This window comes from Chelonia mydas, chromosome 4 (genome assembly GCF_015237465.2).
Source record: "Chelonia mydas isolate rCheMyd1 chromosome 4, rCheMyd1.pri.v2, whole genome shotgun sequence".
NCBI lineage: Eukaryota > Metazoa > Chordata > Testudines > Cheloniidae > Chelonia > Chelonia mydas.
The window spans coordinates 84,645,864-84,672,993 of record NC_057852.1 but is presented as its reverse complement, the minus strand read 5'-3'; the positions used below and the strand labels follow the sequence as shown (position 1 = coordinate 84,672,993).

The 27,130-nt window shown below is 39.9% G+C and overlaps 1 protein-coding gene across 4 annotated transcripts in view; it reads right to left on the bottom strand.

Annotated features, from left to right (window-relative positions):
• MTUS1 (microtubule associated scaffold protein 1) overlaps positions 1-27,130 on the bottom strand; it is a 185,784-nt gene that overhangs the window by 143,166 nt on the left and 15,488 nt on the right. For 2 of the 4 annotated variants that reach the window (XM_043546155.1, XM_037897680.2), the window contains exons 2-3: positions 2,256-4,607; positions 250-445 (exon numbers count right to left, since the gene is read on the bottom strand). The exons of 1 other annotated variant lie outside the window; for it this stretch is intronic. In XM_043546155.1, the coding sequence (XP_043402090.1) occupies positions 250-445; positions 2,256-4,403 (2,344 nt within the window). In that variant the 5' untranslated portion in view covers positions 4,404-4,607. Of the gene's footprint in view, positions 1-249; positions 446-2,255; positions 4,608-18,533; positions 18,940-27,130 lie in introns of those variants that run through there. One more of the 4 variants, XM_043546156.1, reaches the window with a different exon arrangement.

The following is a 27,130-nucleotide window of genomic DNA, read 5'->3' as shown; positions in this document are numbered from 1 at the left end:
CATTTTCATAAGAGGAAACCCAGACTAAACTAAATAAAAGAGAAGCTTCCAGAGTATTGATACACATTGAGATGCTTAGACTGTTACTGTTCTTGCTTTAACCTTTGTGTGGTTTCCAGCACTCCTGACTGGGTTCAGATCTGTCACATATCTTAGTCACTAACGTTATAAAACTAACCTATTGGAATAATGATAAAGTTTAATGCCTTGTTTTTAAGGAGTTGGTTACCCTAATAGAAATTCTCTTACCAGAACTTGATGGCAAAACAGCTCTTTGAGGAGATGACATTTTAGTTGCGCACACATTTTTATTTTCACTTCCTCGCCTAGAGCGAAACACAGAAGGCACCACTTTCACCTTGGGGGCAGGTACACTTCTAAGACTGATAGGGCCTTCCTTGTGTATATTTTTTCCTTGTGCTGCCCCAGTTTTAGCTGAAGAAACCTGTAAAACACAACGTTATTGTAAGAACAAGTTGTTTCACTGCTAGCTTATAAAGTAGGTGGGGGGCGTTTAGCATCAATTACCAGAAAGAAAACTAGTCACAAAGGCAAGTGATTTCAAGTAGGTGCTTGTTATCATTTGGTCCAGGAAAGGAACACACACAGATGAATGTTATCCACTGCATGTGCATGTACATAATTCATTTTTAGAGGTCACATAATGGGTTGGGATATGAGGGGACACTAAAAATTTCAAATTGGTCACAGATACCTATATTAAAGTCTGTGCCAAAAAAAAAAAAGTGTTGCAACTTAGGTTTAATTTAAATTTAATTCTGAATGTCTGGTTTGTTTGGGTACAGGTAAGAATCAAGTAGTTTATTTCAAAATAAATTCATGGTAAAGTAGTAGTTCACATGTGGGCTAAAGAACTGAAGGAAATGCAGTTAGTGGCATCCTACAAGTCTTCATGGCTACATTAACATAAAATATTGCCAGTTTGGTCATTTAAGGAAAGTTACCAGCAATCAGAACCTCAATAAGGATACTTACTGAATGTGTTAAAAGAATTATTTACGTAGATCGGTCACACACAGAGGAGACTATACTTAACGTAACTTGAGGAGTGGATGCAGGGCACATTAAAGAGGTAGCCACTGGCTCAAACTGAATGCCACATTTGTTACTGCACTAGTTTCACCACAGAACTCTCATTTTTAACAGGCACAAGCTCAGAAGCTCATATAGTATAGGAATAGGTATCAAAATGTAAGCACCTAGTCATGCTCCTGCGCATTTTGTGGACTTTTGTCCACACTGATTTGATCATACTAAGAGGGGAACCAAACCCACTTTGACTTGAGCCACAGTTCAGATGCATTTCCAGAAATTTGTACTAAAGACGAGATCACTTTCCCCCATGAGAACTTGATTAAAGAAACTCCAGTGCAATATTCCAATTATTCCATCTAAGCAGAGGGAATTTAGTCCAAGGACTTTCAAATCTTAAAATCTTGACAGTGTGATGTATACCTCCCTCAGAAACCATGAGAAATCAAACTTTCAAATTTGTTGAACACCTAGAATTCTTACTCATAACAGAATATTATTTTAGCCTTGAATTCATCCAAGTGTCAAACGTACTAAACTGCCAGCATATTCTACAGGTGATAAACTCTGTCTCAGTTTAACTGTCTTACTCAAGGCAATAAAGACCAAAGGAATTGAACCATAACGTGGCCCTGGGTACAGTATAAGAACCTAAAGGGACAGTAGGTAAAATCCTGGCATTACTGAAGTCAATCGGAATTTTGTCATTGACTTCCATGAAGCCAGGATTTCACCCTAGACCAGAGTTCCTGGCTCCCAGTCAGTTGCTTAGATTATACCTCTCCTGACCTATTCAAAGGGTGCCTGCTGGCAAATATTACAAAGGAAGACACACACAATCAGTGAGATAATGAAGTCATGACAGATACACTTGCTCAGCTAAACAAATATCAAGTCTAAAATGTAACTAGTGACTCTCTCTTACTTCTAAATAATAAAATTTGCCACCAAAAAAAAAAAAGTTATGTAGATGCGTGGTTTAAGTGGTTAGCAAACAACTGAGATGGCAGGATTCCTTTCAAGATTTTCCCTCTCCCTCAGTATTATGGAGGGAGAATTAACTCCATTGTCAAGGTTGTATTGAGATTTACAGATTTTTTTTTTAAATATACATCTCAATTTCCATTCATGGCTGTACTATGTACATTTCCAGATTTAACACATGCAAATCAGTTAATTGAACAGTAGATGCATAAACTTACCAAGGGAACAGGGCCAACTTCAAATGTTTCATTTGCTGGATCTTTTATTAGCTCTTCCATTTCCAAAAGAGTTCCCAAATTGCAATTTTGCCCATTTTCAGCTCCACTCCAGTAGGTGCTTGTGACACAAGGCTGTGCCAAGGACATTGTGCTTTTCATTTTGTCATTCAATTTCCCTTTTGAGTTCTGTACACATGTTACAACTGCAGCAGAAACCGAGGAGGATGTTGAATTGGAGGAGCTTGCTCTGTCAATGTCTTCTGGAGGCTGCTTTACTGAAAGTGTTTTTGGAATTTTGTGAGAAGCGTTCTTTGAATGAGTTGTAGCATGTATAACTTGGCTAGGAAACAGCTGTTTATTAAGAGGTTGCTTATGAGGCTTAGTCATTGGTATTTCTGCTTTAGTATCTCTGTCTAAATCACGTTTTTCCCTCAATGCTTTGATGGAAGAGGGCAATTGCCTTGGGGAAGAAACTGGTGAAGGTGATGAGGCAGTAGAGAGTTGAGGGGATCTTGGGGATATTTTTAATGAAGCATTATCTTTTGACTGTAACACAGCTCTGGATATAACTTTTGGCTTCACATTTTTAAAGTTTGGTTTTGGAAAGCTAACAATCTCAGCTTTTCTAGCTTTGGTTATAGTAGAAACAATAGGAGACCGGTTTTTTGGTTTCATTGCAATTTGTTCAGAACTGGTTTTAAGTGAAATCTTTCTATTGCATCCTCTCATTAATGCATCACTCTTTCCCAATTTAAAAGGCCCATCTCCAGCTTCTGCCAAACCTGAAACAGAAAATTCTGGTTTTTTTGATCCTGTCATAGATGTAGAAATACATGAATCAGGACTGGTTTCACCAGCTGTTGGACTGAAGACCACAAAAGTTGCCTCACATTTCAGCCCAGCTGTAGCAGCCCCTTCTGGCTTTGGTATACTACTTTCTATTGATTCAGACATTGCAAAATACCCACATGCATCTTGGAAAGCAGTGTTTTTAGCACAGACATTTTGTTCTTTGGTTGAATGCTCACTCACTTTATCTATCACCTGTTCTTGGTCTATACTTAGATCAAAACTCTGTATTGGCAGAGCACATAAATCATTTACAGAGTAATTAATTACCATTCTGGTTGGAGATGTGTCCGTTTCAGCATGTTCAGGTGTGCTATGCAAATACTTTTTTGAATCTTTGTCCATATTAAAATGCTCTGGTGACACTGAAGTCTTAGAGTGACAATCTACCCATTCACCAACTAGTTTTAAGGACTGCATTTCCATTTCTTGAGACACTCTATTTTGTGGTGCTACATTGACATAATTGGTGCCTTTTAAAGGTTGTTCACTAACCCCTCCAACATCTGGAGAAGCAAGAGGTGGTACTACCAAATCTGAACAATTATTTGATGCTTTTGGGCCCCCTGAAGCTTCCAGCACAGACGAACTAGGAGGTTTTTCAGGGCTACTTGTATCAAAACTTTTTCTCATACACATTTCATCAGAAGAGATGAATGTCAGAGGGAGAAATGCATCTTGGTTTTCACTTCCCATAGTTGCCTCCTGGTTTTTAACCATACCAAGAGATTCATTGACACTAGAGACATCTAATGCCACATGAGCACAACCTACTTCATTTTCGATTTCAGAGTTTTTGCTCCATTCCAAAGGGGTAACATGCATTGCACAGTTACAGTCAATCTGTCTATAAGGCACTGGGTGCTCAGTACTTTGATTCTGCACTCCTTTTAGGGCAAGGTTCTCTTTTAGGAGGCTGGTTGGTTCCTTTAAGTTATGGTTCAAGACATAAATACAAGCCTGTTCAGTTGCAGAAGACACAAATGTGGCATCAGTATCACGCAATGAAGCCCTCCTACAGATAAATTCATCCCCAGTCTTTTGTAGATCAAGTACTCCAATACATTCCTGGTTTAAAGAAATAGTTGTGAAATCATTTATATCCTTAAAATCCAGGTTATCTTCATGCTCAGCCATTTTATTACATTGACTAGCTGAATTTCCATTTATATTGGTGGTATGATTACTTGAGGGTGGTGTAGTTGTGTTACATGTAAACTTATTTCCATTTTCATTGCTGATAAATAAGGGAGACTGAAAGCCATTCTTTGCCTTATTCTCTGATTTTTCAACATTCATTCTGAGTTTTAGTTTTAAACTTTTGTCATCTTATTTTCACTTAAAATTCTAGAAAACGCAGGTTCTTCTGAGTGTTGGAGAATGCAAAGCTTGACCCCAGAACAATTCAATTTTGTTTTAAGACACTCAAGATGCAGTTCCTCTTGCTTACGTGCTCTTCAAGTATATCCACAAATGTTCTATAACTTGAGCCCCTTATGCATTCTAAAATTAAAAAGACATGAAAGTTAGCTGAACCAGAATACAATACTAGACATTTCATAGGCTGCTTAGCTGTCAAAAAAATCTAATTTTTACAAATGGAAATCCTTTTGCCTTAAAAAGTAATCAAATTAAAATGTTCAACAGCCCTACCAGATAAACATTCCAGAGTATCTGCTAACAAAAAGGTAACTTCTTAAACAAATAAATCTGGATCATAACCTTCATTTCCACCCCCCACACAACTCCAGTACCACTCCTGCATTTAACGGGGGAGACAAAGTGTCAAGTAGCTGTCCACAATGTGTCAATATTTTCTGAAACTGAAAAGCAGCTGTGTGGTAACTGGAAGCCAGAAAACAAAACTGAGTAACTCAGGAATCAGTAAAAAGAAAAAGGAGTACTTGTGGCACCTTAGAGACTAACAAATTTATTTGAGCGTAAGCTTTCCTGAGCTACAGCTCACTGCATCCGATGAAGTGAGCTGTAGCTCACGAAAGCTTACGCTCAAATAAATTTGTTAGTCTCTAAGGTGCCACAAGTCCTCCTTTTTCTTTTTGCGAATACAGACTAACACGGCTGCTACTCTGAAATCAGGAATCAGTGAAAACGTTGCCTATACACATCCTTCATTTTTATTATTCTGCATTTAAAATGATCAGCTGTTTAAAGCTGTACTAGGTGTGCCTCCTCTGCTGAAAATTCATACAGCTGATGAATATTTTGGTAGAGTCATCAACGGTTAGTATTTCTCAACAAGTAGCTGGAGATTTCTGAACCACCACGAATCTCACTCGTAAGGAGACCTGCATCCTAGTTTTTTATAGGATGTCCCAAACTTTTTACAATGCCCTAAGCATCCTGTTTTTCCCATATCAAGAAAATATTCTGGCTTTTTGTAATTGCGTCTTTGAGACATACGTCTGTGCCCACAAAGTATTCTATGCCTCCCTGTTTCACTCTCACGTAGAGAGAGCACATTTCATATCAATCACTGTTCAGGTCAAAACTTGTCAACCAGTACTGCAATGAGCTATAAGTGTCTCCCAGTCTAATCAGTGTAAAATGCCTGCTATGAGGAAAAGGGAGGAGACTAGTATATAGAAGTCCTTGTGACCTTCCTTTCTCACCTTTTTATAGTCACCATAAGCACAGAGGAGCAAAGCAATGAACAGAGGGGCACTGAGAAGAGGCTCTATTCATAAGGCCCTACTGGTAGGACCCTATTCATAACGCTTTTAAGAATTGCTGTATGCAAGTGCAAGTTTCTATAGGATACTGAAGGTCACCTGTGTTAGCATGAGTTGCAACTATATACCTTCCCCCCCCACAGACCATCAAAGTGTTTACATATAAACAAACTTGGCCAGCTACATTGCTGTGTTTTGTACTAACAGAAAAAAAGTGTTGAACACACCCTCCTTTTTGACAGACATGACTTGGGGGCAGTCCTGATGCGCATCAAGTATTGCACAGCCATTGAGAGCATAAACAGTATTAACGTAAAATGAGAAGATCGCTGCGATGCTTATATAATCCATTAAAAAAGCTGTGTCAAGAACGTTAAGGTTACATACCTGTCACAGTCACTTGAGTCAAATGATTAAATTAATGTTGCATACATAAACCTAAGTTTTCTCAGTGTGTAAATTGTACTACAGCCCTGTGTTGTGACTACATTGTAGTCTAGATTACAGACTTACATGACCATGCTGACGTAAATTCTTGGCATCTACTATCGTGTAGTATGAGTAGCAGTCTATAAGAGACCTCGCATAAAATAGCTACAGTGAATTAGGCAAGGGCTACCCCTCCCCGCATAATTTGACAAGCTATAAAAACAGTTTTTATTCAAAATATCGCATGCAATCATGTAATTTAAGATAATACAGCAAAAGAACAAAGTTATTTCCTGATTTGAATGCTTACCTGTGCATGCAATCTTAACAATTTTAGATCTAATTATGGATTTTTTTTTGTAGCAATTTGACTAGAAACCAAAGGGGTCCACACTTTGGAAACAGAAGAAGTGGTCACAGTCAGTTAATCATGCATGCTAGTCCCCTCTGCCTTCCTGAGTAAGGTTGGTCAATTGTTGATGAATAGCCCTTTTACTGTTTACAGTAGTAACATTTATGTCCATGCACAAAGGATGCTTTTCAAATATTCATTCATCATATCAAAACTGGTTTTCCCACAATACCTCAGAAGACAATTTCATGCATACGTATCTACCCCTTCCAGCAAATTCTGATTAGAACTATTGAGAAGATTTACATTATTTTCCTATAAAAGTGTTCTTTCCACTCTCACTAGAGGCTGAGCTGTTTTTGCTGCAATGTTTAGTGAGAGCTGACACTCAGCTACAAGACTTGAAAGTTTTCAGACCAACAGCAGAGTTTGAATTGACTGAAAAGGTCATATCAGAAAGACATGGATAACCTTAATGACAGCGTTAACTAGTGCTTGCTATAAATATCTGCACAAAATTAGATAAGATATACTCCTAAAAAATACATTTGGTGAAGCATGTATGCATTTTATTTTACTGTCTTACTTTACAAGTGCACTAAGTGATTATTTTGCATTCTAACTTTATTAAACAGAAAATCTGCTAAACAATATAGCCAACGTATGACCATATCCAATTCAATCAGTTTAATGCTGAAGTCATAGGAAACAAGATTAAACTGACTTAAGTAAAACAGCACACAAATCATTTCTGTATATTTGTGCAGAAAATAATTCTTTGAGATCCAATGCACCATTGAATGAAAAACGGTTTATTGAAAGGCAGACTATGATGAGTAGAGAAATTTAAAATGGAACACAAACAAACAAACCAGCCCACCAACCCTTGCATTCCTCATCAGAATGAGCCGGAGACCTTTTGAAGTTTTTCAGTTAAAAGCCAGAAACACCCACCACAAATGGCCAACAGCCTCGTGATTAGTATATTCACTAGGAATCTGGGACACCCACCTTCAAGTCCCTACTACAATAATATTTAATTATTTCCTGGTAAAAATGTTTAGTTGAAACTAGTACGTTCTCACAGAAAGTTTGTTTTCACAAATTTACATTTTTCATTTAAAAAAGTACACTGAGTTTCCCATTCAACTTTAATGAGTTTGGCTCACTTGTAACAGTTATTTAAGACCATGTTCCAGGCCTTCAATAGCAGCTCCATTCATGTAGCAGTTGGTGTTAAAAAATGGCAACTGATCAAATTTTCAAATTAATAAATGTACAAATAGCACACATAACTGCACATATGTGGCCTACTGTAGATTTGTAAATTCTAGGGCCAGAAGGGACCAGTGTGATCATCTAGTCTGACTTCCCATGTAACAAACTGTAGAACTTGCCCATATAATTCTTAGAACACGTTTTAGAAACATATCCAATCTTGATTTAAAAAGTTGCCAGTGATGGAGAATCCACCAAAACCCTTCATAAATTGTTCCCAGCCAATGGGAGCTGCGAAGCCAGTGCTCTGGGCGGAGACAGTGCGCAGAGCTGCCTGGCCACGCTTCCACCTAGCAGCTGAGCAAGGGGGAATGTCACCGCTTCCGGGGAGCCCCCCAGGTAAGCGCCACCCAAAGCCCACCTCACCTCGCCCTGTGCCCCAACCCCCTCCCATATCCAAACTCTGCTGCTGGCGGGGAGCTGCACCGGGGCCCCACACTGCCCCAGCACCAGCCGCTGCAGAAGTCATGGAGGTCACAGAAAGTCATGGAATCCGTGACAAACTCGCAGCCTTAAATATAAAATTTCTCTACTCCTACTCGTGATTCCCGGTTTATCCATCCCCAGACCACTTTAGTCCTTCAGCCACACTGTTGCATCGGGTCTCATGTTCAGCTGATTATTCACCTTGACCCCAGGTCTCTCTCTCTCTTTTTTTTTTTTTTTTAAAAAAGGTCACTGCTTCCCAGGATAGAGTCCCCCATCCTGTAAGCACAGCCTGATTTGTTTGTTCTCAAGTGTATGACTTCATATTTTGGCCATATTATAATGCATATTGTTTCCTTGTGCCCAGCTTACAGAGCAATCTAGATTGCTTGGTTTCAGTGACGTGTTCTTTTCATTATTTACCTCTTCACCAATCTTTGTTACCAATAAACTAAAATGAGTAATAATTTTATGCTTTCTTCCAGGTCACTAATAAAAGTGGTAAATAGCATGGCACCAATGGTCAGTCCCTGCAGGACCTGTTATGAGAAATGAGCCTACAAATTTACTCTAATAGTGAGCTCAATTGTAAAAAGTATGCAAAAGTTCATAAGATATCGCAACATATGTTGATGGGAAAAATATGAAAAGGAGAGAGACTAAATTAGTCTAAACAAAAAGACCCATGACTCAAGTACTGTGTTAAGATCATGCTTGGTAAATAAGACAGTGTGGGTCTTTAAAGAAAGACTTTGGGGGGGGGGGGGGGAAGAGACTGAAGCTACCGGAGTGAGCTTCATCATCATGGCTGTAACCTCCACCATTTCCTGGGACCCTGGGCCTATGTCATCTTGATAATGAACGATGTCCTGAGCAGACTGGGCCAGAGAAGGATCCACATGACATCACCAACCCTACTAGGTCCAGCTGAAATCCCAACCATCACCTGAGATTCAATGGAATTGGACTTTAACAGCTCCAGCTCATCTCAACTAACTTCCCTCACCCCAGCCCCCGAAAGGACAGTTGCCACCATCTTTGATACTATATAAGACTTTTTAGAAAGTCTCTAGAGGGAAAAGGGAACAAGAAAGGGTAAAATGAAATACTTCAATATTTAACATTTTAAATCCTTTGTTTTTCCTTCTTTTCTGTACTTTAATGAAAGGTTAAAAGGATTTTTAGTGGTGTTTGCGCCATGGTATTAAGCAGGCTAAGATCGCTGTATACCAGACCTTGTTTAACACTGTTTAATGTTGGATAGAACTCCGCCAGTGCCAGTCCCAAGCCCGGATCAAAAAGGAGAAGGGTTGATCAATGTGGCAGCTTCCCGTCACCATTAAAAATAAAAAATAAAAATAAAAAAAAGTTCTAAACTACTTACATAACCCACATAAACCAAAAATCATGGCCTGAGGATGGAAAGCATTCAGATGCGCATATGACAGTGGATGACCAAATCCATCGGGAAGTCATCCACTTGATAGTACAAATTCTGACAGCCAAAAAGAATAAATCCATAGCCACCTGGAATGTATGACTGCTACATAGTGCAGGAAAATTAGCACAGCTAATCAAAGAAATTGATAGATATAAAATTGACATATTAGGACTTTGTGAAGTTAGATGGAAAGATCAAGGTATGATACTATCAGGAGAAAAAACAAAGTTATACCACAATGGTTTACCTCCTGGTTATGTGAGATTTTAATACCCAGATCAGAAATGAAAGAAGAAGAGCTTGGGAAACAGTCATCGGCCCACAGACAACAGCACAAGACTTCTTGAATTTTGTGCTGAAAAACATTCTTCCAATACACAAAAAGACATGGATTTCCCCAGATGGACTATGTTTTCCACCTCTGACTAACATCAGTGTTGGACACGAGTATTCAGAGGAGCAGATATAGGGCGCAATCGCTACTTGCTGAAAACAAACATCAAATTGAAGTTTAAAGCGCTCAAAAAGAACAGACTCAGATTATTCAATACACAGAAACTACAAGATTGCAGGATACATAAAAGCTAATGGCTGCCTTTTTTTTGTAAGTGTTGGGAGGCACAGGTAAAGATCAGGCACAAGCACTTTGTTTTCCTCTATTTTCAAAGAAATATTCTACACCCATCTCTTTCAACCAGTGGTTCATTAATGGAGAAAGGTGGCTAACAAGTTTTGGTTCTCACGAGACAGCTGTCTTTTTACTCACATAGGAGCTGATAGCTTCTTTGTCTCTGTTTTTCCACTCTCCATTTTTTGGAATGTCTACTATCTTAAAAACGTTGTGTTTAAACTCGGAAAAAATTACTGTGTCATTTTTGCCTTGAAGGACATTTCTAATTTGGCCTTTTCAGTTTCTTTAATGCAACTCTTTCCCTATTGATTTTTCCCTGGAATAGTGTCAAGATTGTCGGAATATTTGATCTATCCTAACTCCTTCTCAACTATCTCTTCCTGCCTCAATCACCTGGTTCTTTCCACTCCTCAGTCTTCTACTTATCACAAAATTCCTACAAACACTCGTCATTTACTTCTCATCCTATCCAAGGTCAGTCAGTATTTCTTGTTTTTCCTTTTGGATGAGGAGAGGGCCTACAGAGAGCCTCCGTCAGGCTTCAACAACAGCCAGACCAGAAGCATTGTCTAAGGACCCCTCTTCTGTGGGGAGTCAGGGGAAGGAGAGCAGCAACAAGGATCTCTCCTCTGGCTGAGGCCCTACAAAGTATGAAGGATGTCTGAATAAATGCTCAACTCCCACTCACATGGCAGAGCTCCTCAGTGAAGAGGAAGTGACTGCAGGGACACTTCTTGCACTCTTTTGATGACATATGCTCCTCAACAGGTGGGAGCTCCTGCCTGCTACAAGTCACAAACCAGCTGATTGCCGCAGGGGGAAGATGCTGATCCGCGGGCGGGGTGTAGGGAAGTTGATAGGGGGCTGCCAGCCTGTGTAATTCCTGTATTCATTTACTTGTTTAAATGTATATAATGCCTTTTGTCTGGCAAAAAAATTCCCTGGAACCTAACCCCCCTATTTACGTTAATTCTTATGGGGAAATTAGATTTCCTTAACATTGTCATAAATATAAAGAGAAGGGTAACCTCCTTTCTGTACACAGTGCTATAAAATCCCTCCTGGCAATAGGCAACCTCCTGTTACCTGTGAAGGGTTAAGAAGCTCAGATAACCTGGCTGGCACCTGACCCGAAGGACCAATAAGGGGACAAGATACTTTCAAATCTTGGGGAAGGAAGGCTTTTGTTTTGTGCTCTTTGTTTCACGTGTTTGATCTCTCTTGGGACAGAGGCCAGACAGAAATCCATCTTCTCCAACCCATCCTAATCCAAGTCTCCAATATTGCAACCAGTATAGGTAAGCCAAGCAAGGGGAATTGGTTTATCTTTTGTTTTATGTAAATTTTCCCTGTGTTAAGGAGGTTTATTCCTGTTTTCTGTAACTTTAAGAATTTGCCCAGAGGGGGATCTTCTGTGTTTTGAATCTGAATACCCTGAAAGTATTTTCCATCCTGATTTTACAGAGATGATTTTTACCTTTTTTTTTTTAAATAAAATCTTTCTTTTAAGAACCTGACTGATTTTTCCATTGTTCCAAGATCCAGGGGTTTGGGTCTTTGATGATTTTGTAACAAATTGGTTAGGATATTATTCTCAACCCTCCCCAGGAAATGGGATGTGTAGGGCTTAGGGGGATATTTTGGAGGAAGATGTCTTCAAGTGGTCTCTTTCCCTGTTCTTTGTTTAAAATGCTTGGTGGTGGCAGCATACTGTTCAAGGACAAGGCAAAGTTTGTACCTTGGGGAAGTTTTTAACCTAAGCTGGTAAGGATAAGCTTATGGGGTCTTTCATGTGGGTCCCCACATCTGTACCCTAGAGTTCAGAGTGGGGAAGGAAACATGACAAACATCATTTCACTTAAAGTCATATTTTTCAGGAACATAAAGCTTCAAAAACAGACTCCAACGAGAAACTGCTGAGCTTGAATTAATATGCAAACTAGATAACATTAACTTGGGTTTGAATAGAGACTGGGAGTGGCTGGGTCATTACACATATTGAATCTATTTCCCTGTGTTAAGTATCCTCACACCTTCTTGTCAACTGTCTAAATGGGCCATCTTGATTATCACTACAGAAGTTTTTTTTCTCCTGCTGATAATAGCTCATTTTAATTAATTAGCCTTTTACAGTTTGTATGGCAACTTCCACCTTCTCTGTATATATCCATATCCATCTTCTTACTGTATGTTCCATTCTAGGCATCCGATGAAGTGGGCTGCAGCCCACGAAAGCTTATGCTCTAATAAATTTGTTAGTGTCTAAGGTGCCACAAGTACTCCTGTTCTTTTTGCGGATACAGACTAACACGACTGCTACTCTGAAACCTGTTAAGTGAGGAGTTACTGTACTAAAAAGATACAAGTTGCTTTCTGAGAGCAAGAAAATAAGCACTCTTCTTACCATAATTCATACACACTGGAAGAAGCAACAGTCCAGCATGACTGACCCCAACTAAATTGCCAATATGATTAACAGGTGACAGCTCTCTGACATCTCTTTGGTTAGCCTTTCCCAGGCTATAAGAAACGGAGCCTCAGTTAGCTTTCATCCCCACTCCCAAGTAAAGCAGACGGTAAGTAATTCACCCATGTGCAGCAACTGGATTCAGTGAAATTCTTGTAACTTTATGCCATTTGCTTGCTGATGGCAATGCGGTCCACATTTTACTAATCCTTGGAAGATCTTATGAGGTGTATATTAGTTTAAAACATGCCTTTCTACAACATGATTGCACCAGCTAGACTTCCAAGGCTTATGAATAAAATGCCGAGTTATAAGCAGCAGTAGTATAGTGATTGTTTGGATGACATGGATATCCTTAAGTAACCCTTTGTTTACCTACCAACTTTTAAAGTGACCGATGACTAGGGTGACCAGATGTCCAGATATTATTGGGACCATCCCGATATTAGGGGCTGTATTATATACATATGAAGTTATTCCTCCCCCCCGCCCCCGCAAGGGGCACATTTTTTCCAACACTTGCTATCTGGTCACCCTACTGATGACAAAAAAAGTGTCCCAGGCCAGATCAACCCGGCCAGACATGCCATTGCCCAAAAAATTAAGAAAAGTGAGTTTATTGGGAAGTGGTTGAGTGAAGTCAGAAAGAGATGAAAGATTCTCCTATTCCTACTACTAGAAGAAATTCAATTCTGTATTAATAGCAACAAGGTGTTAATACTCCACATTTCACCATTGCTGCATCCTTTACAGACCTGAGACAGGAGGAAGTTTAAGTAGAATTAAAATTTGACATTTCTATCCTAAGGTATATAGGATTTAGTTTCTTTCATACACACCATATTGTCCAAGCTATTCTGTGAGTCATTTGAAGGCTTCCTGTATCTGAGCTACTCACTCCTTGGAACAGCATTCATACAGGTTTCATACAGATTGCTCAGGTTTCAGGCAGCAAGACTCAAATGTTGAATGTCTGGATAAGAGTACTCTGATAAATGAGATCCAAAAGCCTGGAGGAAACGAGAATCTGGGCCAGAGCACTACTGTTGCTTGGTCCTGAATTATCTTCCTAGCCACGTTGGACATGAGAGAAAAAGGGGAACATATCAGCAGAAAGCCTGGCCAGAGAACTGACAGTGTTCAACTTTCCATGCAAACAATGGGAGGAAAGCTTTGCTAACTTCCTGATGGATCGGGTAAGCAAGGGGGCCTGCCTAAGGGAGGAACCGCTTGTTAGCCAAGCGAGGATCTTCTGATCTTATTCCTATTCCTCTGCTTACAGGGCATGTCAGCTTCGCCAGTTGACCTGAATTTTTGCCCTGGATATAGACAGCCTTGACTGCAATGTATCACTTTCTACAACCTACTACCATAGGGCACACAAGTCACAGCTCCAAACAATTAGACCCTGAGTTGCTGATGCAGTTTTGCTGCCTCCTAGCCTCCACTCAGTTTGTGGTTCCAGGAGTCCCAGGAAAATGAGGGTTCCCGTTTCTTTGGCAGCTTCTAGGGCTCTACTGTCTGTCCTGCTATATTGGAAGCGCTGGGAGGTAGGCAAAGGAGTGGGGACATGGCGCGCTGGGGAGGGGAGCTTGGCTGCCAGTGGGTGCAGAGCACCCGCTAATTTTTCCCTGTGGGTGCTCCAGCCCTGGAGCACCCATGGAGTCAGTGCCTACTGCTTCTCCTGATATCTTCAATATTAAGCCGTACTCACCTACATTTGCCAGGGGTATTTCTTGCTGCTTTTTGCAGCACTGAAGGTGGTCTTGGCTGTCAGGATCAGGCTCCCTGCCCGACTCACTCCCACACTGCTGCAGTATGTACGGACCAGCAGTTATGCACCTCTGCTGGGGATGCTGGCAGAGACTCTGCAAGTGGGGAGGCTACAGCCCAGGAGTACTGACTCCTCTGCTAGACAGCACTACTTCCTGACCCTGGCTTCCCTCCCACCCTGTCAGCTGCAAATTCCTGAGAGCAGGGGCTCACTCACTTGTACAGTGCGTGGCCCTGGGGATGTCTCTCTCAGTTGGGTGCTACTGTAATACAACTTTATTAAATGATTGCAAAACAATGTTGCTATGTATCCAGTTTATCACATGGATATGGCCTCCACATCCATGGGGTATGCCACTGCATACATACAGAGAAGCTAAGAGTTGGAGAACATCAGTGAATCACGAGCACAGAGGAAGGCTGGACTTTCCCTTCTCAGTCTGGGCAGAGAATGTCCAGAGCCAAATACAAGGACTACGCTCATGGTGCTTGTGATCAAACAAAGGCACTAAGGCATCAGTTAAGAAACAAGAGCAAAACCAACAAGTGAGAAATCCATTGTGTAATAATGTGCAGAGATTCTGTGGCACAATCAAGCAGGTGTCTGGACAGATAGAGCCCTCCATGTTTGCCAAATTTTCCTAGTTTCTGTCCAGACTCGTGGTGTCCAGGAGGTTTTCCTCCCAGTAGCTCCAGAGTCTCCACATGGGAGCAGCCAGTGCCCAGCCTCTGTGCTACTCACATGTCTGTGTTGTTCGTGCTCAGTGCTTCTCTCCAAGACGGGGAAGGACACAATGCCCGACGCTGGTTCACTGCAACAGATCTGCGTGGCACTGCATGTGCAGAGTATGGGATAGGCAAGCAAAGCCCTCCAAGAGCCTAGCACGAGGCAGCAGAAGCCCCACTGCCGGGCCAGGCCATGCCAGGCTCCTGCCACCTCCACCAGGACACCATGCTGCCCTGATTAATCCAGCCCCACCCACTGCCCTGCTGGCTTCCTCCCGTGACCGCCCCTGAGCGTGCGGAACTCCTTGCATGCCTCAGAGCAGCTGGGACTCTGGCATCCTGCTGCACGTAAGCTTGGTGCCAGCTCCAGCTGGGCTCACATGGGTTCGGAGGGGATGTCAGCTAGGGAACTAGAGGGGAGAGAGACACTTGACCCTTCAGTGCAGCTCCAGCGCATGCAGCCCCATCCATTTGCTCTACCAGACACAGCCTGTGCAAGGAAAGCAGATTGGGCCCATGCTCAAGTGCTGGAGTCATCAGGAGGCCCTGTCCAGCAGCTGCCAGTGTGCATGAGTGAATCTTTCCACTGCCTTCTTGACCCTGACCCTTGAGGGCAGCCCTGTCTGCTTTCCCTACGCATCACTGAAGGGCCAGGGTCAGCAGGGGAGTGGAAAGATCTACCTGTGTGTGTACTGGCCCCCTGCTGTTGAAATACAGGATAAAAGACACCTCTTACTGATTTAGTACAAGACAGGCAATATTCTATTTAGGGCAACATCCCTTGTAATAGGGGACTTGGCAACCCTATGTAACAGTAGGGTGATCCTCAATATTTACACACCTGCTGGGGGGAGGTGGGGGATGTACCTGCTTCAGTGAGCTTGGCCTATTGCATTCTGCCACATTGCTGGGGAGGTATTGAGAAAACACCCGAGCAGCGTCTTGGGGTGAACATTCTATTGGGATACAGAGGACAGTTATTAGAGACTGTTTATAGACTGCAGAGAACATCATTACACTGGTTACACTCTGGTCACTATTCAAAAACAAAAAAACAACTGTTCTTCACAAGTATGAGAACCTTAGAATCTGACTTATGACTCTAGGAGCTGGGGCCTTATATGCAGGCATATAGTGTGTATTCCTTAATCCAACCTATCCTCTACATTGCTAGCTCATGTAACAAGTGACAGTCAAACATCCTCATTTAGAAGGGGATTATAGATCCTTGCAACATTTTCCAGTTTTTTCTCAGCACCTCCCCAGTCTTATCCAGATTGAGAATCAGTCAGTGAGCTGTAAGGATTCTCTAGTCTTCCCAAAACCTGGGCCAGACACAGATCACTAGCAAATAATGTTTTGAGCATAAAAATGTGATTCTGTTGCATATTCAGGTGGGAGTATTGTACATTCAAACTCCCTCACATCACATGTGAAGTGTTCATTTCAGTCGGGACGGTCTTTTGTTAAGTATTTATACATTGCCTAGCACAACAGGGTGCTGGACTATGACAGACTCCTAGGCACTACTGCAATACAAATACTATTAATACTGTATTAAGTAAAGCACACACGTACCAAGTTTCTCTTTGGACATGTTCGGTATTCTGATTAAAAGTTCATCAGAGATCACACTTTTTACACTTATAGGGTTATTAAAGTGGCTTTAAAAAGATTGCTTGAAATTTTCTGGAGCATGAAGAAAATATGACTGACCAGTTTTAACCAGATTTCTCTCACACTCCATTTAAAAAGCAGTAGTTCAATAGTTCTCCCATACCTTAAAAAAGGGGAGCATATCACACTAGCTTTTGTCATCACATCAGCCAGCTTCACAGGATACAATGCATCAGCCAACATACGGTAAATCAATTCCAATTTCCTTAGTTGTTTTCCTAGTGGGACATGTTTTTATTAACAAAAGCCACTAATACTTAGTTTTAACTGTTTGCTTCATTTCATAATGTTTTCCAGGGTCTTAAATGCACTGTAGCATTAAGTGACAGTCAGACACAGAAGTTTGTAAGTTTCCTCTCTTGAGAAAACTACAATAATCAATATGGTGCCTGAAATATTAACCTTGTTTTGTATTCAAGCACATAATTCAAGAAATGGAAGTATAGTCTCTGCTAACCACAGAAGACAAACAGCAAGAGATGTACATCTCACTTGACATTTATAGCACAATCAGCTTTAAGAGCTACGTTTTTAGGCTTGGGAAACTGCTCATGCTTTTCAGAACACATCATAATTCCTCCCACATGAAAGAGACAAAACCCCATAAGTTACTTGCCAGAGTTATCAGAACACTGGGTTTTTAAAGGAGAAGTTGTCATCAGATTCGGGTATTTGCCAAAAGCTCTGCTCAGTAACACGCAAGCTGCTACTAGAGTAGGAAAAATCCAAATGCCAGACTGCATAGGAAGTCCTCTCATGAGTTTTCTGTTTTCAAAGATCAACTCAGCCATGCAGCAATAGAAGAGCTCAGCTTAGTGACTTTTTCAAACTAAAGAATGTTCCTTGAACTCTCAACACTGCATCATAGACTAGGTTGCCAAGCATCTCATGACTTTAAAAAAAGATACTTGTACACAGACATTCATCTGTAGCACTTCAAGTTCCATAGCTTATTTACAGTGGAAGACAAGGAGTTCAATACGACAAAGTGAGCAAGTGGTTAGCCTATCAGTATCCAATAGGAGAATGGGAGGGACTTAGACTAAATTAGCTTTCCCTCATAGTGATTTCTTGAGAACTTGATCTCAAGACAACAAGGAAACTCAATGATGGGGGTGGGGAGAAGAGATATTCTTTAGTTTGGATATTAGTTTCTCAAAACTTTAGAATTTCCAGAATTTAATGTGAAATCTTAAAGGAAGAGGCATTTAAATTTTGACAGACTTTCTAAATAGTTGAGATAGTAAATTGAAAAACTAGTGTTTTTACACAGTTGTAGGCTTATGTGTGTCAGACAACAAAGCACAGGGGAGTTCAGAAATTTGTTATCTGAGTTAGTAACTTTACCCTTAACTTTTCTGAACACTGAAATCTCTCGTGATAGCGAATTCTTTTTCCATTGTTGGCAACTGAAGAACTTTACCACTCCATTATTTGATTTATCCCCTAAAAAGCTGTTTTTTCAGCATATAAAAAAAACCTTTCACTAGAAACGAAGCTGGAAAATGAATGGTTTTATAACAACTTGTGCCAACACACCTTTGCACGCCAGCATCATTGCTCTCAGCACAGCTTTGGAAGTGGTTACTGCTGCCATAGACTCAGATGGAACATAAAACACCGTTTTGGGGCCAAGAAAAGAAGCGTGTGTGCACTCTCCAAGTCTCTGTAATAGAAGAAGTTTAATCTCTTATATTGCACCCAACTTGCAGGGTAGCTGTACGAGTCTTGGAAATTTCACGGCAATCAGCAGCAGCTCGGCATGGAGCAGTTTAATTCTAGTCCACCTCCAGATGGAAGGATGGATTCGTAATATGGTACAAAAAAAAAAAAAAAAAAAAAAAAAACTGGTGACTGAAGCCTGGAAATGAGAATTCCTTAGCTCCAGCAGGACAGAAATGCCTACATAGCCAGCTGGGCAAAATTTTGACTGCAACTTTTTTGAAACAAAACACAGATCCAGCGATACCATTTTGCTGAACTGCTTCAGTGAAAAAGAAAAACCTAAAAATTCAAGTGTTTTGATTCAAAATGATTTTTCATTTCAAACTTTTCTTTAATTGTTTAAATAAGTCTAAAAAACCCAGTATTTTGTTTCAGGTCAAATTAAATGTTTTTATGTATTAAAAAAAGTACAGTACTATAAGCAGCAAGTCTGTCTTTGCCTCACAAAGGAACCCAGAGCATGGAGCTTTCATAAAACTTGACTGGAGGCTTACCTCCATTAGATTCTTTAACCATATTGTAAAGAGCTCTAGAAAAACTGATTATATACATATAGATTAATAATACATATATTCTTACTAACCAAAGCGCTTTACAGCTCTTTTTAGAAATTTCGTCAGTTTATCAATAGGGATCAGTCTGCTCAACTCATGAACCCCATGGTTTCACCTTTGTCTTCTGGAAGTTTGTTTAGTCTCACTCCTAGTATGTAATACATACCTGGAAATCCTTACATTCCTGACAAAAGTAGACCGCTTCTGTAATACAAAAATACATTCACCTACTTCCCTCCCTCAAGCATGCAATCTCAGCTCCTTAGTTAGTCCGACCCAGAAATAGTATTGATGTGGACATCTCCGCTAATAAACCTTTTGGTATCAAGAAACCTCAAGGTATTTGCAGCTATACTCTATTGCACATTATTAGAAAAATGTGATCCCTCCTCAGAGAATTGTGCTCTAGTAAGATACGGACTTTTCTTGTACAGGAAGAGCTTTCACACTAAGTACATATACAAGAGAAGCACCAAGGATAGGTATTTAGAAGCTGATCACCCTTTTAGCATACTCAGAGGACGACAACTCTTTAGCCAGCAAGCCAGAATCTTTAACCAGGTTCTTTGAATATTAACTGACCCTGAACAAGTAGTTTACAAATATAGTACATTAACTTTTTATTACAACTTTGTCTTTAAAAGGCTTTAAGAGAAGCCTTAGAGGTCAGCCTGCTGATACAAAAGCTCAGGCCTCCACTTTACTGTGCTTGATTGGAAAGGAACAGGAATAAACACTGGATAGCAGTGTGCTAAGCAAAGCCAGGCCAACACATGGAGCGTTAAAACTCCAATATGTCACCAGATAAAGAAAATGGTGGAAGGGAAGCTGATGCTTTGGCAGACGTTTTCCAAGCATATGACATACAGCCCAAGTAGTTACAGCATTCAAAGCACAATACCTATGAATAATAGGAATCATCTGCTGCCTGTTGTCACATTGTGCTCCTTCACTGAGGCGAAAAGACAAGGAGAGATAGAAGGGAGCCAAATAATAAGGCAAGTCCATCTGCAGCAGGGAAGAAGATTACTCATTTTGTCCAATGTGTTGATAGTGGCGGGTTTATCCTCACAGCCACAGATTCACATAATATGTTAGCAAGTACCATTGCCGCCTCCAAGACTGACCCAGTGCGTGTTCAACAGAGTCAATAGTTTGACCACCCCCATGAGTAGGCGTACTCTTCCCATGCTTGCAGCTCTTGGAGTACTCCTTAACTTCAGTACTAGACCCTGGGGGTGATCCCAGCAGTATTTGACTCTTCTGCATCCTCACAGGAAGGATCTGTTAGGTCAGGACAGGACTCTCCAACTGTCTTCCGTATGTATTAATGAAGCTATTTCTCAAAGCAACCACTTGCCCCATATCATGGTGCAGTGAGTTGGAAGGCTCCTTTGTTAGTATACACCCCACTATGATTAAGCATCATGTGGTTTGGTCTCCAGGAAATACACACCGAGTGTATACGAGCCAATACTGAAACCATCGCCTCTGTGCAAAGTGTAGTCTTTTTACTGATATCATGTCCTTCCATCACATCATCCCCTTCCTTATTTGTTTCATTCACCTTTTGTGTCTTGTCAAGAGACTGAATTGTGTACTTTTGGGCAGGTTCTGCATTACTTATTCACTTAGCACTTAGCACAATAGAACCTTGAACAAGGTCAGGGCTACTTTTATTTGATATTCCCCATAGTGTTTGGAACCAGTGACACATTGCAGCAGTGTACTGGGTTTTCTGTACCCAGTAAAACTTGTGAGAACCCAAAAGACTAAAAACTAAGTGCAACTGAACAGCATGTTTTCATTGTCCAAATTAAGACTAAACTGATCTCTCACTTTTCGTTAATTCCTTAAGTGTAAATTAATTTTAGTCTAAAATAGAATTCCTTAAATAGAATTTTTAACCTGACCCTATCCCTTAAAAATTCAAGTCTTATAAATGAAACCTGTCAATTGAGGCATTTGGTTGCCCTGTGGCATACAGAGTAATCCTCCTACTGCTAGCCAGTAAGGCACCCAACTTCAGGCTTAGATTTTTCTGTATAATTTAGTAGTTTGATATGGATTTTAACCCCCCCCCCCAACATTACAACTGGAAAACACAGGCCTGACTTATACAGGATCACTTTCACCTTGTTTGAATATAGGTCCTGAACATAAGCCAGCTAAAGAACGTGTCTATTTTTAAATATAGTTCAGCTACAGGAATAGTCTGATACCTCATGTTCCCAATGTTTGCTGACAAGGGGTTTGAGGGTTAAAGTACAGGAAGGCACACACCACCAACTTGATATTTTGACTTTTAGTGTAAAATATATCACAGACCTTTCCACTCAGCCTCCAAGTCATTACCAGTCCAAATTCTAAGGGTAGTTTTTGGAATATCTTGGTGTCAAGTACACTGCTGTAGAAGTCTCAGCCATTAAGTGATTCAACAATTTGAATTACTCTAGAAGACATCTAGACCTGATCTATGGAAGCTGGAGTTTAAAAGTCCCACTGACATCCTAGTTTTCACAAAGGTCAGATTTATATTGGCATTGGATGGGCACACCTCTTTCCAATTAGCACCAACAGCTGCACTCGAACACTAATGGACAACTTCTTTGATTCTGTGCGTTTTGCAACTGCTTTTAGCATTTAGATGACAAGATAATGGTTTTAAAATACAGTATCTGTTGAAAAAACATTGGGCACTAACAGCTGACTAGCTCAGAACACCTAGATATACAGCATGCATTGACCATGTACCGCTTATGTTCATATGCCTACAAAATGTAGGTTCTTCCCTTTGCGTACACTATCTGAGTTTTTATTGCAAGTGTTGACACAGGAGCAAACAAAAAACCTCCACATATAAATTGCCCATGTATCAGCATCTCATACACAGTATGGAACCTTCAGGCCACTAGAATAACCACTACCTGTGGGTGGAATCTCTTTAGTCGGTTTGTGACCAGAAAGATTAAGCTCACCAGTACAGTTTTCTTTATGCATATGTAGATTGAAAGTGTTCTAAAAATATTTTAAACGTGCTTTAGTGATGTCAGTTAATGCTGGGACTAAATAATTGCACAGAATTGTTCATAGGAAAATATTTCTAGTAAAACAGAAATGAAGTGTTTGCATTAGTGTTTTCAAAGCACACTTCAGTTGGGGTGATATTTAAGTTTTTACTTATCTTAGGCTTTTGACCTGGTGCCCATCACCACTTTACCCTGAACGAAATGTCAGATTCTCCAAAGAGAGAGAAACTACTATGATTTAGAGTTTGACTTCATTTATATTAGAAGCCCCAGAAATAACCAAACCAGAGCAAAATCCATATTTTCCCTACCTTTATATTTTTGATTGGAGCAGAGGGGAAAGAAATAAGTACCGGGTAGCTTATAATCCTTTAAAAGTAATTGTAACAGTCACAGACTTCAGAGTGGCAGCCGTGTTAGTCTGTATCAGCAAAAAGAACCAGGAGTACTTGTGGCACCTTAGAGACTAACCAATTTATTTGGACATAAGCTTTCGTGGGCTAAAACCTCTTCCTACCGTATTTTCCACTGCATGCATCCAATGAAGGGGGTTTTAGCCCACAAAAGCTTATGCCCAAATAAATTGGTTAGTCTCCAAGGTGCCACAAGTACTCCTCGTTCTAGTCACAGACTAGTATTCACAAGATAGTATTTTTTTTGGCACAGTTTACATTTTCATACCAGTGTCTTAGACACCACTCTCTAGGGCCTATAAATAGGTGATACAGTAAATGATGTGTTAATTCAGTGCTGGCCATTTGCAATATTCTCTCATTCTTTAGCTGAACTAGGCATGAGTTCAAGAGATTAATTTTGTTTAACAGCAGTCCAGAAACATATCTAGTTGCTGAACATTAAATACAGAAACCATACAGTTTAATTAATGTTAATTGACAAGAGTTCATACTCTGGAATGTTTAAGTACATGATTATTGAAGAGATTTTAGTTACAGAATTTAGACATTACTTGGCTGTATTTTAGGGTTCTTTTTAAAAAGTCTCAGGATTAGCTTCCATATCCACAAAAGGGCTCAGGAAACATTGCCAGTCACAAAGCAGGATGAGGAAAAAAGAATTGTGTCCCTTTTCTGGGCAGTGATAGGCATGCAGTGCTGATCTTTACATGGGTAGGTGGAGCACCTAGTCCATTTGAGGTAATAATGAAAAGGCTGATTGGATGTTCAGTCCCATTGTTAAAGCTTCCATCCCGTTCCCAGTGACAGGAACTAGTAGACACAGTGTCTAATTGGCAGGAAAACACTAATCCTGGGAGAGTTCAAGTTCATGGAAAGGATTGTTTAAAATTTCTGAAATCCTTACTATACTCCATGCTCACACTTATAGCACTTATTTGCATTGTCACTTGCAGAACATAGCATGTTTATTTACAGATTTACATGAGTGCCACCCTTATGTTACCTTGCTGCACAAGTCCACGGAGATGATGTATTACATGTTCACACTAAGTTACTAACCTTAAAAGAAAAGGAAATAGTTGCTTGAAAAAAATTGAACAGGAGTCCAGACCAAAGTACTTTCTTCCTGCAATCCTAACACAATAACCATGACCAAAAGCTTGAATACACCTGTTTGACAAGTTCTCTGTACAGAATTGTGTGCAGTCTGAAACACCTTTTAGTATTTTCCTAATAATGAATAAAGCAGACAAGGTCTATGTAATTGGCTCATTTCCTGACTTAATATTTCAGTTATGAAAAGAAACCTACATACTTTCAACTACTGAAAGTGAAAAAGTTGTGCAGGGCAAGTTACTTTTCCCCTGTAACATTTTTAACCCACATGATTACCCACTTAGCCTAGGCTGCTTTAAAATGGCAGCTGAGGATTTAGTCTTTAGCTTTCTTTAAAGCAGTTGGCTATACTTTAATTTGGCAAAGTTAGAACCAGTTTTACATTTGGTCACTTGCTGCCAAAGTAAAACAATACTAAAAAGCAACACTGCAACTGATTTTTTATTCCTGCCCTCTTTTTCTGAAGAGCAAAGATGCATGCTGCTTCACTACAGGAAGTTGGCATTCACTTGTTCTGCTTATTTATAAAATGAATAATACGTAGTGGTAGCTTTACTCTGAAGTGAATCTATCAGGAACAAGCCCTAAATATAACTTGGGCTAGTACTATGGAATGACCTCCACAGAAACAAACAGACTTCTTATCAATGATACACATGCTATGAGAGTTTATGGAACAAAAAAGCCTGATTCTGATTCCACTGCAGTCAATGGCAGAACTATGATTCACTAGGAGGCCTTAAGCCATTAGTAACATATGAAGACTTGCGTCCCTACCTACTTTGAGTTGAAAATATCCCATTTTAAAAAAAGAAAGTTGCTATGTTTTTTTTTTTGTTTTTTTTTTTTTTTTTTTGGGGGGGGGGGGGTGTTTAAAAAAAACAACCCAATGATCTGTATCAGTTTGGGGCCTGTCCACTTGACCAGTCTCAGATGATGAGGCAAGCTTTTGTGTTAGTATTTCTTATTAGTGTTACTAATCAAAAGAACTTGGCTCAGTTCATTGAATTAAATTCTCAGTCAAGTAGCTGGGGAACACATGAATTAATATGTGCCCATTTACAATCCATAAGTCTGCATGGACAGACGCACAAATGGTGCGCTTGTATAAATCCAATCTCCCCTAATGCATATTGGTATACATTAGGTTCATGCGAGGATGGTACTGCACAAGTAATATTCCATTTAACTGCTCTATTAGGAAACAATGAATTGAGGCATACAGCATGGTATGAAATATGGAATCTACTGAAATTATAAGAATCATGAGTAACCTTGAAACTAGAACATATAGAAAAGGGATTAATGCATTCTAATTATACAGCCATTATGGATAATATTTGATTCCATCAGAACACCAAGGAAACCCAAACCCACATGCATATTTCAAAAGGAAAAGAGGTCAACGAAGTTGTGGCCCACTCTGCCCATGTCTACTGTTCAATCCTATTATGTGAAGCCCATAATCTTATAATGAAGGTGTAAGCCAGTAATAAAAAAGTATGTCTGTTTTTATATTCTACACTGACAATCCAAATATTGGATGCACATTCCCCCCCCCACCTCACCCCCCGAGTCCTGCCCCAGTGATTAGAGCAGTTTTGCCCTTCCCACAGAGCTACACCTTGTTTTAGTTCTGTTCCAGTGTCTTCAGTCAGCAGTTTTTCTATTATATTGTTAGTCACTGAATTAGGATGTTTTTCTTAACTGACCACAGTGCTTAACATTGCAAGTCATGTATTCTGAAAACAAAGATTTCTTGGACTGAGTGACCCAAATGCTAAGATACTTTAAAATGAGCAGGAACTGTACAAATCAGTTCAGGATTTATATTAAAGATTAAAACAAATGCTAGTGATAGTAAGATTAAGGGCGTTTAAGTGCTGTTGAAAGTCAAACTATATGACAAGGGAAAAATTGGTGTATATATTATTCTTAAGTTGCACTGAAATCCCTGTTGTCAGTGATCGATAATGTTACTATACATTTGTCTGGACAGATTTAAAAAGAAAAGTAACTTAACTTCAATTTATTAATTTTACTCTCCCCAATGTGACATCAATGGAAAGGTCACAAACAGCACAATGCTTCAAGACCCTTAACAAGCAACTTGTCTTAAATTTAAAGATTCATATCCCTGGAATACAAGCAACTTATTGTGTCTGCTGACACAGTAGTTTCCCAAAAGGAATTAACAGCACCATTTTCCCCAAATCTTTCTTTAAAGGTGAAGCTCCTAAACAAATATTCATAAATTTTCCATAAGCTATCTTTGCTTTGCATATAAGAAGTGGCTTAATAAAAGATTATTGAAAAAAGCTACTGATAACGGATATCGAAGTTAGTTTGATGTTTGGACTGTTCATAGTTGGTTACCCAACTATTTTGTACTGTAGAAAAAATAGATGATTGAATTAATCACAATGGTCAACAGTTACAATTTAATTTCAACCAAAATGTGGAAATATCAAAACTGCTATAGTATTTTGCTAAAACAGAAGTCTACAGAAGCTTAGATGCCTAAATACATACCAGCCTTATAACTGCATATTGTAATTCTATAATTCTTTTAACAAAGTACACCCTTCTACTAGTCTGAGTCACATCCAATTTTATATTTAAATGGTAACTAAAGAATGCTCCCTTCTGTGCATTCAGTAAAAATTAACCTGGGTTAATAAAACTCCAAAGCCTGCAGGTACAGTTGCTACAAAGAGGGCCTTCAACTTATGATAGTGTGCTGTCTCCTCATCCCAGCACTCCAAATGACTTATCCTTGTAATTATCCATATATATGCCTATAAAGAAAAGGAGTACTTGTGGCACCTTAGAGACTAACCAATTTATTTGAGCATAAGCTTTCGTGAGCTACAGCTCACTTCATCAGATGCATACTGTGGAAAGTGTAGAAGATCTTTTTATACACATAAAGCATGAAAAAATACCTCCTCCCACCCCACTCTCCTGCTGGTAATAGCTTATCTAAAATGACCACTCTCCTTACAATGTGTATGATAATCAAGGTGGGCCATTTCCAGCACAAATCCAGGGTTTAACAAGAACGTCTGGGGGGTGGGGGGGGGGGGGGTAGGAAAAAACAAGGGGAAATAGGTTACCTTGCATAATGACTTAGCCACTCCCAGTCTCTATTCAAGCCTAATTTAATTGTATCCAATTTGCAAATGAATTCCAATTCAACAGTTTCTCACTGGAGTCTGGATTTGAAGTTTTTTTGTTGTAATATAGCAACTTTCATGTCTGTAATCGCGTGACCAGAGAGATTGAAGTGTTCTCCG